Genomic DNA, 17,621 nt, shown 5'->3' with positions numbered 1-17,621 from the left:
AATTTCAATAAGATGTATGAAATTTCTCAGGGGGAGGGGAGTTCCACACACCTCTAAGTCACCACCAAATGTCACCCCGAAACTGAATTCGAGGTAGATTTGGAGGGTCCTGCTCAGGCAAAAGCATCTTTAAGAATTCAGAGAGAAACGTTTTAGGAAATCAGCAGAATTTCTCGGGGGGGGGGGACCAAAAATCACACGCATCTGTAGCCAAGACACTGAAGGGCTGGACATACCTTTTGATATCTCGTCATCACCAAGCCGCATAGCTGCCAAGTTATCCCTTTTTTAAAGGGATTTTCCCTTATGCTGAATAGGCTTCCTCGCGAGAAAAGGGAAAACTTGGCAGCTATGCCAAGCCTCCCATCTTTCAGGGCAGCCTCCCAGTGGTGAGGGCTGGGAGAAGTGGTATGGGTTGAGTCCTTGGTTTTCTGGGTTTGAGCATATGCTGCCAGTGAGTTAAAATGTCAGAAGGCATTGCTGATGGAGACCCAGGACTTTTGGGTTCCTCTGTGCCCTCCTCCTGGGGATCCCCAAAGTTCTCATCCTTTAGCATCCTTGTGCTCTCTTCCTGCTCGCGGTCACGTGGTCCACACACAACCCTCCCTTCCCAGCGCACCCACAATGTAGCATGTTCCATGGAGTTGTAGGGGAAGAGTTTGCCCAAACTTCTTCCATCTATGGAGGCAGTTGGGTGCCGTATCCAAGTAAAGCGGGGAGCAGGGATTGTTGGCAATCCAGCACCTGGGGGAAGATGAAGCTAAGTGCTACTTTTTGAGGCTTCGAAACCAAGGAGCCCCACCACCACCCCCGCACTGTGAAAACCTTTTGGAGGGGCTTTTTTTTAATCTCACCCTCCACTGCTGACTTAGGAGAGGCTCCACCTCGTCCGGAAAGACGTGCCACGGACCCTGCTCTTTGCCACACTTTCGCAAGCAAGGACAAGCCCAAATCAAGGGCAAGGGACTGTGTGCCACCCGGCATCCTGGGAGCATGATCCCTGATTGTCTGCCGTTACTGGACTGTATGGAACTTCCTGACTGATAGATGCTGGGAAATCCCACGGGTAAGCAATGTGCTGTCTGGAGCTCCCCAAACCAACCATATTCAGGGCACAAGGTGGAAGTGATATTTCATAATTTCAGCAGCTGCCGTCCATCCCTCACCTGCAAGGTTTTAACGTCACTTCCATACTGAAGGGTTCTGAGTGACCAACAAGCACAACAGCTAAGGCTGGTTGGGATATATAACTGTATAGTATAAAATTTTAACTTTTAACCACATAACTGTAGCACTAGTAGCAAGAAACCCACAGGGCATATAATCCTTAAAAAATCTACCATCTAGTATCAACCATCATACAAAAAACAAACAAACCATGCTTCTTTCTTTCTGCATAAAATTGCAGTGTTTGCTTATCAGAAGGAAGTTGCTGCTGCTGCTGTTTTTAAAAGAGTTTTGATAACTGTTACCAGGCTCATCCCAAACCCTTTGCATTTTTGTTTTATTTTGCATTGTGGGTTGGTTGGTTGGTTGGTTGGTTGTTTTTTAAAAAAGAAATAGTCCCTTTTTTTGATAAAGTAGCCTCTAAAATGACATTTCTGGAAAAGGCTTTCCTAACAGTTATTTTTTTAGGCTGTAACCACTTCCCTGGGAGTAAGTCCCATTAAGCTCAAGAGGGCATCCTTCTGATTAGACGTGTACAGGACTGCACGGACCACCCTATTTTGTAAATCAAATCCTGGAGAAGGATAAACATTGGAATTATCTGTCTGACAGAACATAGACTTTCCACCCAATAGTCGAAGAGGGCAAGATTGCTATGGGGTGTGGGTGTGGGTGGGTGTTAAGGAAAATGTAAGTTGAACTGTTAATGTGCATAAGAACCAGTCATTGTGCACATTCACTAGGCTTTATGGAGAATGTGTGCATAACCATTCTATGAAGAGTGAATTGTGCACATTAACCTGTTAGCTCTACATAATCTCCAACAGGCCTTGGGAAATATGCATATCTCAGCTGAATTTTGTACTATTTAGTTTCCTCCATGGGTGTCTAATGTGCTGCTCTTCCTGGCAACCTCCTTTTCTCGTTGGCCTCCTTTTTGTGCATAAATCAGTCTTTGCCAACTTGGTGCCCTCCAGATGTTTTAGACCACAACTCCCATCATCAGCCGTGCCAGCTGTGGCTGATAAGAGTTGGTGGTCTGACACATTGGGAGGGTTCCAGGTTGGCAAAAGCTGGCGTAGAGGGCTGCTTGATAGAGTACACGCAGTTGCAGCATGCATGGGGGGGGTCCTAGATCCAACATGTTAATTTTATTAGCCATGACTGTATCAGCTATGAAAGTTCTCATTAAGGTTTGTTGTTGTTTTTCCCTTGGTTTTTTTTTCTTTTAAGGTTTCTATCTATATATCCCAAACAACCTTAGTTATTATGGGCACAACCCACAAAGAATGTCTCTTCCATGAGTCCCTCTGTAATGAATGGGGACTGCGCCATCATTTCAGTGCAGGAGGACATCCCAGTGGGATGCGCACCCAATCTTTTCAACCCCCTGGGCCAAGTCTTGTCCAGTCGGTGGGAAGAATTCCACCACAACCTCATGTCTTAGTAACTTGTTGAAAAATAGGTGGATCTCAGGAGCTTCTCCCAGGAATCTGGGATCTGCCCGTAGCTTAGAGACACGAAGGGATCGCGACCCTCCCCCACCTCCGACACCTGGTGCCCGGCCTGTCTTCTCAATGCCATGCCAGGGAACCGAGAGATGGTCTTCTCTCGATCTCAGCCTCTGTCCACATCTTAGTTCTTAGCAATGTGCCTAGAAGCAGAAGGCTTTCCACTCGTTAAGACAAAACAAAATACTGTACAGTGACTGTGACATGTGGTTCCATTTTTATTGTAATGAAATTTAACCGTAACGGAAACAATACTGATGATGGTTATGATATTATTATTATTATTATTATTATTATTATTAAGAAGAATTAATAAGAAGAATTAAAATAATTACTGTTCGATTACTCCAGGCCCAGAGCATTGCTTGGGAGGCATGCTGAGGGGCCTGGTCAACCTTTGACATCGTGGCTCTCTGGTTTTGTTATATGAATTTTATAGGGACGTAATAAGCTGCCTTATACTGAATCAGACCATGGGTCCATCTAGCTCAGCGTTTGTCTTTGTTGACTGGCTTTGATTTCAGGCTGGGTTCCCTCCCAGCTCCACCTGGAGATGCCGGGGGTTGAAGCTGGGGACTCCTGCCTTCAAAACAGGTGTTTAACCACTGAACAGTGGCCTTTCTCCTAGGTGGTGAAAGGGAAGTATGTCTGCCACTGGCTTGAGGAAAGATGGTTGGCACTGTAGACGTTATGGAGAACTGTTCAAAAGGCCAAAATAAACAAACAAAATCAGGCACTGGAGAAGTCCCGTGTTCTTCTATGGGATCAGGGTGGCTCACATGTCCAGCTTTACAGAGGACGGTCCTCCATTGGAAGGGCTGCCAGTTGTCTGTTTGAAAACCGTCCTCTGTTTCATTGGTCTTCAGCTGGTGGGACATGGCCTGATCTCAGGTGGGTCACAGCAGCAGCAGCAGCAGCAGCAGCAGCATCGAGCAAATAGACGGTACAGAATTAGGAAACAGGTCCCCAAATGAAGACTACTGCTTTAATGGAAGGGGTGTCCAGTCCAGGAATGATTTAATGATACAAGAACCATAAGGAGGGAGAGCAAGAGAGGCCTCAGAGTTGGCCAACCACCACCATCAGCATTTGGACAACAGACTGAGCAGGCAGGCACAGAGGACACCTGGTCACAGTCTTCCCTACAATGGAGAGATGAACTGTATTTCTATTTAAATTACAGTAATCATTTCTAAGTTTGCATCTGTACATATAAATTAGCACATGCAAATTTTATGCAAATCTGTATCCTCTTTTTCTTTCTTTCTTTCTTTCTTTTTTGGTAATGGATAAATGGCCACCCTAAGGTGTACACACCCACCCACCGACTGTCCCCATTGGTGTGGGAAAGTGTTTATTCACTGGTACGACGTGTCCCTGGCTATATCTTGCCCCTGTTTTCATTGATGCTTTTTTAAAGGGGGGGGGGAGAAAATGTGCTCATGGTCAGTTTACTGCCACCTCCTGCTTCAGAAGCCAGCACACATCTGTCTGTTGCCAAAAAAAGTGGATATCTACAGCCAGAGTTGCCAGCTTTTCAACTATTCCCTGTAGCTGTGCCTTTAATAGTAGCAGGAGCTCCAGCAATTGCATTTTTTCGCAGTTATGATTACGTTATATACTGGTTAATGTCAAAATAGGCTTCTTGGTGGTTTACAAGTACACAAATCAATTCAAACTCTAAAATATGAAAACCAGTCAAAACCTTGGAATAGAAACATGCATAGACAGTGTTGCATAGTGGTTACAGCATCGGATTAGGACTTGGCTGACCAGGCTTCAAAAATCCCCATTCAGTGATTGAAGCACACTGGGTGACTTTTCAGCTCATCACTGTCTCTCAGCCTAACCTACCTCGCAGGGTTGTTCTCAAGGATAAAATGGGGAGGGGGAGAATGATGTACACCACCTTGAGTCCTTGGGGGGGGGGAATGGCGGGATAGAAATGGAATGATAAATAAATAAATAAAACAGGCGATAAAGCAATCTCATTAAAACGACACAGTAATTAAGAGAGGAGGCTCAGTCAGGAGGTCACGGGAATGTCCGGGTAAAACCTGTGGCAGTGATCTGGTCTGAGATTAAAGGCACAGCAACAAGGGTGTGTTTAAAAAGCTGACAACTCTACATACAGCAAGCCAAGACAATGTCTCGGTCCTTTCTACATTTTCAATCTGTGAAGCACCGACAAGTTTTAGTCTGGCCTTCCTTCAGAGAGTGGGCCAAGCCAAGGCAGATGCTTGGTGGGTGACGCACCACTGAAAGCCAGCAAAGCAAGCTGGAGTTCATTTCCAAAAGTCAAAGCAGGTAAGCAGGTTGTGGGGAGGGAAGCAAGAAGCCTACACTGGGGAGGCTGAAGAAACAGGAGAAGCTGACTCAGGCAGAGATGATGCGATGTACAGGAGGAGGTGCTTCATTGAGCAATGTCTGTGAACAGTAAAAGGACGCTTATGTAAAGGGAGAGGGGGGAACTGGAGGGTGGCCTTGTGTCCTGCAGGACAGCCCTCCACTTCAGGGGTGCAGGACCTCCATTATTAGGCCAAGTCATGGAGGATAAGACTACCAAGGGCTACTAGTCACAGGGAGTATGTTCTGCCTCCACTCCGCCTCTGAAGGCCAGTTGCTGGAAATACAGGAAGGGAGAGGGTACCTGTCCTCAGGTCCTGCTTGCATGCTTCCCTTGGGGGCATCGGGTTGAGAACAGGATGCTGGACTAGATGGGCAATCGGTATAGAGTCCAGCAGGCTTTTCTTATGTTCCTATGTCAGCATCTGGAACACCCTGAACCATAAGAGTTGGCACATTGTCATCGTCCCCCTGTTTGCCAACTTCTAACCTAAAACAGGGGTTGGGACATTGGTTCCAGCCACCAGATTCTTATCCCCCTCATTCCTCATGGGTCAAATCTGACAGGTGCCTGGGGCCACCCACCTGTCAATCATCTGACATCAGAACAACACGTGATCCATTTCTGCCTGCATAGTTTCAACGGTGGAGGCAAAGGCACAGGGCTTCCAAAGTCCCACAAACAGCACGTTGAAAGCCCCAACAATCGCTGAGGGTTGGTGCATGTGGAGGTCAGTGTGCAGGGATTTGCAAGTACCACTGATCAGCTGATCATCACTTCCTGCAACAACAACAAAAACAACAACCTCAGCTGCATCTTTATTTATCCCATGCCTCTATGACAAGATTGGGGAACCTGTGGCCCTCCAGATGTTGTTGCTGGACTACAACTCCCACCATCCCTAACCATTGACCATTATTGCTGAGGCTGATGAGAATTGGCAACCGACCACATTTGAAGGTTTAGAGGTTCCCCAGCCCTGACATATGGTATCAGATGGGCATCAGGCATGTTGGTGGGGCTTGGGCAAAACAGCCTTGCAGGCCAAATGGGGAAATCTGATAAGGCCTGTTTAGGCCTGCAGGCTGAAGGTTGCATACCACTGAACTAAAATGATGAAGCCATCCAGGAAAATAACCTATTAACTGGCGCTTTACAGCTATGGACAGGTAATTCACTGTCTATTCCCAATTCCAGCCATTTCTGTGTGATCCTTTTAAAATTGTGCTTTGCCGCTGCACCAGTTGTGGATCACTTGATTTGACCATGCTTGGAAAAACCTGGTTGTATAAGCTCTGCCAATCCACCCCCCTTTCAACCTCATGAATTCCATGTGGATGATAGACAGGGAAACTGTTCTTACTGGAACAGTGTGGTTGGTATTTGCAAGCCACAATCTGGTCAAAAAGAGGTCTGTAGGCAACATCAAATTCAAAATCAAGTCCAAATGATGGAGAGGGAGCTTGAGTTCCATCTGAAGGACCTTCACTCCAGCTATGAAGAAGTTAGAGATGATGACCGAATATTGGGTGGAGATCTGTTTTCCGGTGGCGGCGGCGGCAGCGCTGAGGGGAGTGGGAGGCAGCGTGCGACCTTCCGCACCATCATCCACAAATCAGTCCGGAAGCGTTTGATAGAGAAGCAATAGATGAGGGGGTCAATGCAGCTGTTGAGGCTCAACAGAGCCACACTCAGCATGTGCAGGTTGTCCAAGAAAGACGGAGGGCTGCAGAAGGAACTGGCCATGCGGTCGGCCACCCAGGGAACCAGAGAAAGATGGTAGGGTGCCACACAGACCACAAATACCAGCAGCATGCCCAGGACCATGGCACGTGCCCGCCGGCGGTGCCCACCTTGGCAGGTGCCGGCTGAGGCCGAGAGAGATCTCATGATGGACATGTAGGCCCCTAACACAACCAGGAAGGAGGCCGCAAACAGAACCACCATGGCGCAGGCATAACTCCTCCTCCCTGAGTGTTGTTCAAAGCATTTCATGCTAATCGCTTCCACCTGGTAGGTCTGCTGGGTCAGCAAAGAGGGGACTGCGCAGGCAAAGCACAGCAGCCATGCCACAGCACAGCCCACTAGCGCCCCCAGGGGCCTGTTCAAAGCCATCTCCAGCTTGGCAATGGTACAGTAGCGGTTCAGGCTGATGAGCGTCATGAAGGCCATAGCACTGTAGGTAGCCAAGTAGTAAGTGGCTCCAGCCAAGCGGCAGAAGGCCTCCGGCAGCTCCCAATGCCCCTCAGCCAGATAGTAAGGGATCCAGAATGGCAGAGTGAGGTTGAAGAAGATGTCCGCCAGTGTCAGGTTGATGAGGTAGATGCGGATAGCCTTCCTAACCCGTCCACTCTGTAAGAAGACCAGCAAGGCCGCCACGTTGCCTGGGAGTCCCACACACAACACAAGGCAGTAGACGGCCGGCACCAGGATGAACTGCACGGGGTCATTGAGCCGGCATTGGCCAACCACTAGCCCAGAGGTGATGGAGTTGTTCATACCAATGCTACCAGAAGAAGAGAAAGGAGAGCGTTTCAACATCAGACCAAAACAAAGCAAAATCAATGAGGAAAGAAGGGGGCAGATAGGGAGATGGAGAAAGTGGCACACCAGTTTGTGGGTGTTTATGGCTGGGGGGGCACTTTGCAGATGGATAGTGTGGGTTCAGGCTAAACCAGATCAACTGACAGGACAACCTGAATGGATGAGTGATGGACAGGACAATTTTTTAGAGAAAGGAGTGGTGAGTTAGTACATGGAAGACCAAGGCAATGGATGGATGGGCACAGACAGAAAAGGGATGAGCAAGATAGGCAGGACTGAAGAATCCAACACACACACACACACACACACACACTGCAATAATCCTCAGAAAGTTTTAAGCACAGGAAAAGCCCACTTGCATTCCAGGAAGTCTGACTCTGATGCTTGGAAGTTTCTTCTGGAGGAAAGGGTAGCACAGCTGCAAGGAGATGCCTCCAAGAGCTGCCACCCTTTGGTGGAGACATGGCTCCTGGCTCCAGCCAGCAGCTGCCGGGGCTTAGCGCCGGAAAGTCCCGTGCCTCTCCAGCTCCCGACACAGTTCACCTGTTCTTATCTGAGTCTCACTGCCAAGCCAGAGCACAGCTGAAGCTGCCAGGAGGAGCTAAAACATTTAGCTTGGTGAAATCTCCTTTCCCTCCCCTCTCTTCCTTCCTCCCTCTCTCTCTCTCTCTCCCCCCTCCGCAACTTTGGCAGGGAAAAGGAAAATGCAATCCAAAGCATGGATCGGCTAATCAAAGCAAAAAGTAGCTCAAGATTTATTTTCCTTGGGTGGGGAACTAGTGGGGAACTAGGTGCAAGGTGGGAATTGAAATTTTGGATATCAAATTCAAATGCATATATTATTCTTACAACAAAAATCCAACTGAAAATTACCCCATCGAGGTTGAAGAAAGAAAGGTAGTTGTGGGTTGTGCTGAATTATTATTTCTCTCTCTCTCTCTCTCTCTCTCTCTCACACACACACACACACACACACACCAATAACATCATCAACTGTTTCTTGTCCGGTGGAGTGGAGAGAAAGTTGATTTGGCTTTTCAATAAGGAGGTAAAAAAAAACAGCAAATACACCTGACACACAAAGACATTTAAACAAAAAAAATACCTAGTTCTTCACTAGCAAAATGTTTTATACTAAACTGGTCCTGCACACAAACATGAATTAGCCAGCATTTTACCAGATAGCTTTGGGGTGAGTGTTTCTTGCTGCCATACAGTTCTGCAAGTTCTGCAGTTCTACAGTTCTGCAAGGGAAACCACAACAGAATGAAATAATGGTATCTTCTGCCATTTTGCCCAGTTGCTCACACCTGAGCACACTCACCTGTGCACTCACATTGGAGAAAATCACAGGCATCATTTTTCCAAGATCCCTCTAACATTCCATATCAAGCCTTCCTGAGTGTACATAACACTTAAACAATAAAATAAAAGCTAAGTAAGAAGTAGTCTGAATTGGTCCCAGTTATAGTTGGTGGATCTTAGAGGTTGCCATCCTTTCTCACTGTCCTTGCTCCTGTGTTTAGCAACAGTTTGACATTTAGATCTTGAGCAGGTGGAGGGGTTCCCCCCCCCATGGAGTTACCATGAGATACCACCTGCAACATTTATATGGGTCAAGCTGCAGAGGAGCTAGGGCAAAAAAAAAAATGTTGGGGAATTCAGTGAATCTATTGCACAGAAATGAGCTCCAGGGCAGAGTCAATATCTTTCCAGAGCAGAGATTGGTGCTCCTAAATCAGCTTAGGTTCCATTCTTACCGAGCAAATGCAGCCAAAATCCTGGTGAGGGTGGCACAGTGTGTCTCGATGCAAATCTGTCTTTCTGTCTCTGCTTCCAGCAAGCCAAACTACCCATGCACAAGAAGCCCACTTAAAGCCCAGCTTTCTGCAACATGCTAGCAAACGACTGTCATCATTTTTTGTGGTTATTTATCACAACTGAGTCATTTCGGTACCAGCTGGGCAAAAAGCTGCAGGGATAGAGCAGGCAGGTGGGAAACAGTTGTCGATTTATTCGTAAAAGTTTTGAAAATCCAGCTTTGGCAGCGCAAAAGTAGTTGGGAGGGGTTTTTTGTTTTGTTTTCTTCTGTTGGCTCAACATGTAAAAATGCAGGGTCAGGGGAGCTGGGCTTCAAAGTGAAAAGGGTGTGGGGTCTCATGGGGGGATTCCCATTACAAAGGGTTAATTGATGAGATGGTTGAGATCTTTGAAATGGGACTGAGCATGGGTCTTGAGGAGGGCAGCTTTTCAGGGGGATGAAAGCACAATTGAGTTCAAATGGGAGCTACGTTTTTGTCTGCCAGAAAGTTATAAACCTCTGCATATGTGCACATGTGGCTTCCTCTTGCCATGGCTGCAGAGGTGTCCTCAGGGCAGGGGACAAAGCATGACAGCTAATGCTACCTTGGTCCTCTGTGATTTTGTCAAATCCCCTTTTCATAGAATCATAGATTTGTAGACTTGGAAGGGACCCTGGAGATCATCTAGTCCAAACCCCAGCAATGCAGGAATATGCAGCTATCCCATACAGGGATCGAACCTGCAACCTTGGTGTTATCAGCACCATGCTCTAACCAACTGAGCTATCCAAGTTGTTGGCCATCATTTTATCATGTGGGAGCAAATTGCATACTCCGACTCTCTGGCATGGCCCCTGTTCTATGGGTGGGGCTGATTAGAGTTGTAATCCGAAACATCCGGAGGCCACCAGGTTGGGGAAGGCCAGCACAAATGTACCCACAGCAATGGGGTGGAGATAGCATTGATGGTTTTGTTCAAATCATTTAAATTAAAATAGGATGCTAGGTTGCTCTGGACCTGTGGCAAACATTGGGCTCTCAAATTTCAGCAGCACCCTGTGCAACGCCAACATTCAGCACCCTAAGAGTTTATGGCATTGCCCAGTCATCATTCCCCCCCCCCATAAGCTACATATCTTTCCACACTTCAGCTAGTGTACCCTTTATGTCAATGTTCACTCCCTTTTTGCAGAGCAAAGAGTGGCAGTTCTAATTTTAAAACCAAGCATGGAAGTGCTTAAGTATCCAAGGCTGGTGATGGCTGCTTTAGCATCTGAAATGGCACCTGAGGCTATAAACCTCCCTCCAACTCAATAACTAGACCCACAATCAGGCAAATCCTTGCAGCTCCAATAGCCCATTTCACCCCAGTTGGCCCAGCTGACACTTCCAAAAATCTTTCACTGCTTTCTCCTTGGAAGTGGTGGCTGGTGCAGAAGGCAGGGAAGCCAACAGTAGGTGGCACCAGAGCCAATGACAGGCAGAGCCAACTAGTTGGTATCTGAAGAAGTGTGCATGCACACGAAAGCTCATACAAATGACAAACTTCGTTGGTCTCTAAGGTGCTGCTGGAAGGAATTTTTTGTTGTTGTTGTTTCGACTACGTCAGACCAACACAGCTACCTACTTGTAACTACAACTAGTTCTAGTTTGGTTGCCATCCTCCTACCTGCTGAGTTCTACAACAATGAGACTATTCCCCCACACACACTTTCAGTATTGTTTGTTCCTGCATTGAGGAAGCAATACAGAACAAACTAATGCAGAATAAATCCACCTGGTGCATTTTAGTTGTGTCAATAACTTGTTGCAGAATACGCCCAAAATAAAAGAGCAGGCTGGAGGGGCCCCAGGAGGAACAAGCTGGTGGGTAGTTTCATCCCTGGAACTGGCTGTAAGTAGAAGGCAAGCAGGTGGGGGCTGGCTGGGGGCAGAGTGAGGTTGGTGGCGCAGCACTCCATTCACTCTAATGGACCATCCACCGTTGCTCCTTGGCACCACCCTGCTGACCCAGGAAAACCTCAAAGTCTCACTCTAGGCATGGACAAGTCTGTTGGTTTTGGTTTCTCCCAGGTTCTTATTTTCCTCCTCTTAAATTCAGTTCTCCACAGTTCAACATCAGTTTGGTGGGGTGGGACCACAATAAAACTCACCAGCATTTTAGTCTCCATTTCTCCTAACATTCACATTTTGGCTATGCAATTTTCCTTCCGTGTATGTTATTTCCCCCACTGTATTCATTCTTATGCACAGTACAGTAATTGCATTTTTGGAGACACTTCTTTGGCTGGAAAACTGCATTGCAAAATTCGGACAAGTGTGCCATTTGAAGGACGGTTGGGCTTTGGTTCACGTATTGTTTCAGAAACTGTGAATTAAGTAGATTTGCCTTTCAAGGCCAACTGTATCAAATTTCTCCTGCATCCCCAGAAGGAAGGCAGGTGGGGGCTGCCTGAGGGCAAACTAAAGTTGGTAGGGGAGCACCTCATTTGCCCTAATGAACCAGCCTCAAGCACATCCTTGCCACCTTCCTGCCACCCCGGGAAAACCGCCAAGTCTCTTCCAAGTAACCTTCTTACCCTTCCACGGTGGTGGTCTGTATTCCCTGCTCCCACAGTGCGTTCCTCTCAAGAAATCCTGCTGTGTTCTCTCTGATGTGCGAGTCGTGATTTGCCCCCATCCCCCTGTGGCTTCCCTCTATCTCTCTCCCCACGCGCACAACCCTGTCAGAGGTTAATCCTTGCAATTGTGCAGAGAGCAGCTGGCCATGGGGCAGTGCACCTGTGCATGTATGTAAAGCGGATTTCCCCAAAGGAATGGCATTGCTAGGGGTGGGGGGACATCGGGAGGCCAATGAGTCCAACCCAGTGTTCATCTACCCCTCACACATCTTGACCCATTGAGCTGAGGCCACAGCGCAAGAGGAGAAGCAGGGCCGCCAATGCATTGTGCTGCCTGCAGCAGGGCAGATAGTGGCAGCTGGCTCAAGGAAGCGAGCCCAGCCGCACATGACCCCACGAGGCAAAAAGTTTGATTGTAGCATCCTCAGGGCAGAAAGCAGGCCTTTCTCTCACTTTTGTTCTTTTTAGGTTTCCCCCCTTTTATTTCTACAACTCTTGAGGTTCCCCCAAACCCAATGATATTTTTCTCTTGTGCCCATGGAGCTGTTTTGGGTTACATAAAAAATGGCACTCACCACTTGAAAATAGAGAAAACAATGTTGCCTTTAAAAAGAATCAGCCACAGTCCTTTAAACCTTTTTGAGATTTTTTTCTCCCTCTCATACCCCAAAATGACACACTTTCTGGGATGGTGCTTGGTTCCCTCCCCACTTCAGCCCCCTCCCCCACAATGCACACACACAATTGCTCTTGTCTTGGCAGAACTTGCATTGTAGGATTGTCAGCAGAACAGAGCACAAAGAAATGGGGAGAGGATATGAATCAGCACCGGAAAAAGGATATCTGCAAACAAAAGCATCTAGGTCGCCCACCATATCCTGCAAAGTTTAACAGTACAGTGCCTGGAAAGCTGAATAACCAAAGTGTGGGATCCCAGCAAAGGGAGCTCCTCTTATTTCCATGCATGCACACATATTCATCTGGTGAGCTGAAGTGAGTAGACTTGTCCCTCCCGTGTCCCATTTTGGCATTTAGCTTTTCATCCTCCCTCTCTCCTTTCCTCTCATCAAAGGAAAGGCACAAAAAGAGCATCACAGAATTGCAGAATCATAGATTAGAAAGGGACCCTGAGGGTCATCTATTCCAACCCCCCGTAATTCAGAAATCTCAAGTCAAACATCCATGACAGATGGCCATCCAACCTCTGCTTAAAAACCTGCAAGGAAGGACAGTCCAACACCTTCCAAGGGAGGCTATTTCATTTCTGAACAGTTCTTACCACCAGAAAGTCTTTCTGATGTTTAATCAGAATCTCCTTTCTTGTACCTTGATTCCATTGGTTTTGGTCTTAGTTTGCTCCATCCTCCATGTTGCAGCCCTTTAGATATTTGAAGATAGCTATCACATCTCCTCTCAGGCTCCTCTTTCTTAGGCTGAACGTACCCAACTTCCTCAACCATTCCTCATAAGGCATGGCTTCCAAACCCTTGATCATCTTGGTCAGCCTCCTCTGCACATGTTCTAGCTTGTCAAGATCCTTCTTAAATTGTAGTGCCCAGAACTGGACACAGTAACTCCAGGTGTGATCTGACCAAGGCAGAATAGAGCAGACACTATACTTCTGTTGTTGCAGCCTAGAATAGCATTAGGGTATTTTGCTGCTGCATCACACTGTGGACTCATCTTAAGCTAAGACACCTAGATCCTTTTCACATGTACTACTGGCAAGCCAGGTGTCCCCGTCTTATATTTGTGCAAATGGTTCTTCCTGCCTAAGTGTGTAGGCTTACATTTGTCTATATTGAAATCCATTTTGTTATCGGTTGACCCAGTTCTCCAATCCCTGATTCAGGAGGCAGTACCACTGCTGATAGCAATTCCAGGTTTGCTACATAACTGGATGTAAGCTTGCACAACAGCTGGAGGGAGCCTGAAGTACAATGGCACAGTAGTTCTTGCTGCTGTTGTTATTCCATTTATATACTGCTTCATGCCGAAATAGATTTCGACTGGCCTGCAAAACCTAAAAACCAATGGTATGACATTATTAAAATACAGAATAATTAAAAATACACCATAATTAAAATGCACATTAAAACAATCCCATTAAAATAGAAATGGCCAGAATTAAAATGCACCATTAAGACAACCCAGCAAGTAAAACAAGAGCTTATTCCCATCCGTAAGACCATTCAGAGTCTAAAATTAAAACAGGCAATTTAAGGGAATACAGCCACAGCTCAAAAAGCATTTGCTTGGCATGCAGAAGTTCTCAGTGTCAGTCCCCAGCATCTTGACTCCAGGTCGGGGTTGGAGAGATTTCTGTCTGAAATCCAGGAGAGCCACTGGCAGTCATTGTGTAGACATTGTTGAGCCACATGGACCACTGGTCTGATTCAGCATAAGGCAGTTTCCTATGTTCCCAAAGCTTTCTTCATTTCCACAGCCCAAGTTACATGAGGAAAGTTGCTTTGCTGTTGCTCATTCTTCAGCTGGGTGTCAAGAATCCCTGAGATCCACCAGTAGACCCTAGTCTACCTTCTGCCTATCTCTGGATACTACACACTGCAGCCTGACTATACTATTCGTGACATTTTGGGTGTATTGGCTTCTTTCCATAACTAATTTTATTCCTGCTAGCCATAGACAAAGACAAAGAGCATTGCTGGTCATTGTAGCCCCACTCGCACCAAATATGGACAGCACTGGAAACTTAAAGCCATGCTCAACCCCCCCTCGGTCTTCTCGGATTTCATTATCCACCATTTGCTTTCAATGTTATCTATCTGAAGAGCCAGCAGCAACCTCAGCACTTGATGGCACAATTGTGGGAAGCCCAGAAAAGCTTTTTGGCCTCAGTGGGACACATGTGGCTATTTTGATCTTCCACCATTTTTTCCATTCTGGAATGTAGCAAAGGTTAAGCATCACATCTGTCGCTCCACCACTTGTTCCTCCTGGCCCCATGCACCAGTCATGTGGACCCCAGAAGGTTGCCTCCAAGGAAATGTGGCCCTTGGGCTGACAAAGGAACCCTCCCTTTGCCCTGGAACCTCCTGTTCCTCCTCCTCATAACTGTTGCCTGCTCTGAGCCATCTGCCATCTCTGAGCAAGTCGGAGAGAAAAAGAACAAGGAGTAGCTCATGTGCAGGGGTTAGAGTGTCTAACAAAGGATCCAGGAGCCGAGAGTTCGCATTAAGCAATACTGGGCCAGTAACTGCCTAACTTACCTCTCAGGTTTCCTTTGAGAAGAAAACAGAGAGGGAGAAAATCATGTATACCTCCATGAGCTTCTTGGAGGAAAAGTGGGATATCCTATCTTACTATATAATAAAATTGTAAAGCGTCATCACTCTGTTCTCACTGACTCTTTTCCAAAGTTCTAAAAGCAAGGTGAGGTGAAGTTGCTCTGAGAAATTGTTGTTGTTGTTGTTGTTGTTGTTGTTATTTCAAAAAATCTTCACAAAGTTTTATTCAGGATAACTTCCAGTAAATATCAACATCAGTATCAACATCAGGACAAGGCCCTGTTTCGATGATTCTTCATCAGCTGGAATGTAAAAGTTAACATAAATCTTTGTAATGAGAAATTATTCAACTCTTTAGATATAAAGTTTTAACAAATAAAAAGGACAGAGACTGTATTCAAATAAACATTACTGATATATCTTTGAGTGACCAACCTAACTTCAACCTTATAGTCTGTTTTCTAAATAAAGATTTAGACTGCTTGTAGCGTACAAAAGGCTTGTCTAAACTTAAATAAGAAATCCTCTTACAAAATATAATAATCCTTGTTGCAGGAATACTTGTAGTTTTCTACAAACAGAGTTATAATACTTGTAAAAAACAAAGGTAGCTTACCGAGGTTTCTCAGGTCTAAGTGTACCAAGTATGTTTGCTTTGCTAACTCAAATTGTTTGCAGCACTTAAATGATAGAGGAAACGAGGTTGCAGCAAAATTAAAGAGACAGTATTGCATTTAGGCGTACTAAAAGTGTTGAGATAATTTAAAGGCATATGGACATAACTAGGTTCAATGTTGTTACAAAGTACAAATTCGATTATAGGAATGATGTGAAGTCTAGACTATTGTTCAAGCCCCCTGGATGTAAAGTGTTGAAAAGATGAATAAATTTGGACTCCTGTTGGAGAAGGAGTCTGTCAATGTTGATTCAAATAAACAAACATACAGAAGTTGATATTTACTGGAAGTTATCCTGAATAAAACTTTGTGAAGATTTTTTGAAATTATCCTTTCTGGCCCGAGTTCTTGTAATTTTTCGTTTACTTCTGGACTTTACCAAGAACTCCAATTTCTACTGTTGTTGTTGTTATGGCAAGGATGGTGAGTTGAGCACACAACAAGGATTTTTTTTGCGGGGGGGGGGCACTGTGAGCATCTTGCCTGCAGGAGCATCTTGGCTCCCAAATCTTAGAACCAGCAGCACCACCAATCCAGGCATTCTAACTAAACAGCAGGCACAGAGTTAACTGAGCAGCCACTTTGCTCAGCCTTTTGAGACTCAGCGAACACCCCACTAAGAAAGGCATAAAAGCTGCCTGAGAGGCAGGGGGTGGGAGGGGTTCACTTTCCAAATGTAACAGCTGTGGAAGGAAGAGAGCAGGGAGACAAAAGAGAGAGATCAAAGTTAGAGCTTTTTTCCCCCTTCTTTTTTTGCCTTTTCAAAGAGGCATTCAAACTTCACAGCATCAAAGACAACCAAAAGGCTGAATTATGCTTACGTTAAAAAGTGTGAGTTCTGATTTGCAACACAGTGGAGGATTCAGAAGATATAATTTTTAAAAAGTCTGAATTTAGCAGCTTCAGTCAGCAAGATGGGTTAAAGCACTGTTCTGTACCATCACCTTCCAATAAACCTAGAAATAAAGGCAAAAGGCAGCGAGGAGTGGGGAATGTAGGCAAGTTTGTGCAAATTCTTACATTCACTATTAAGTACATGCCTGCTCAACATCCATTTGGAAGTTGTGGTGCCAAAAATGAGGAAAGGGCCCCATCATGGCTTATGTCTGGACAGGAAGCAAACCCCTTTTAAAATTCCAAAACTCTGTTTTTAATTGTCCTTAACCAGGATTGGGTATAACTGGTGCAACTATCATTTACGGCTCAAAGTCCCTTCTCTATTGTGATCTGCTTGTATAAAACAGAGGATAGCCAAGGTTAGTCATTCTCAGAGTAGACCCACTCAAATTGACTTAAGTAACAGATCCATTAATTTCAATGGGTCTACTCTGATTCCATGGTCTATCACCCAATGTTTTCAACAACAACAACAACAACAATTTATTATTTATACCCCACCCACCTGGCTGGGTTTCCCCAGCCACTCTGGGCGGCTTCCAACAGAAAAATAAAATAAAATAATCGATTAAACATTAAAAGCATCCCTAAACAGGGCTGCCTTCAGATGTCTTCTAAAAATCTGGTAGCTGTTTTTCTCTTTGACATCTGATGGGAGGGTGTTCCACAGGGCGGGCGCCACCACCGAGAAGGCCCTCTGCCTGGTTCCCTGCAACTTGGCTTCTCGCAAGGAGGGAACCGCCAGAAGGCCCTTGGTACTGGACCTCGGTGTCCGGGCAGAACGATGGGGGTGGAGACGTATTGCTG

The 17,621-nt window shown here is 46.0% G+C and overlaps 1 protein-coding gene across 1 annotated transcript; it reads right to left on the bottom strand.

Moving 5' to 3' along the window:
* Positions 1 to 2,998: 2,998 nt before the first annotated feature.
* LOC118087451 (platelet-activating factor receptor-like) lies at positions 2,999 to 17,250 on the bottom strand. The gene is made up of 3 exons (XM_035120100.2): positions 15,857 to 17,250; positions 13,319 to 14,015; positions 2,999 to 7,531 (listed from the first exon to the last, which is right to left on the bottom strand). Exons 2-3 carry the CDS (start codon positions 13,450 to 13,452, stop codon positions 6,520 to 6,522), a joined length of 1,146 nt encoding a protein of 381 aa, XP_034975991.2. The 5' UTR covers positions 13,453 to 14,015; positions 15,857 to 17,250; the 3' UTR covers positions 2,999 to 6,519.
* Between the last annotated feature and the right edge of the window lie 371 nt (positions 17,251 to 17,621).

Source organism: Zootoca vivipara, chromosome 6 (genome assembly GCF_963506605.1).
Source record: "Zootoca vivipara chromosome 6, rZooViv1.1, whole genome shotgun sequence".
Taxonomy (NCBI): Eukaryota; Metazoa; Chordata; class Lepidosauria; order Squamata; family Lacertidae; genus Zootoca; species Zootoca vivipara.
This window is presented reverse-complemented; position numbering and strand designations above follow the sequence as displayed.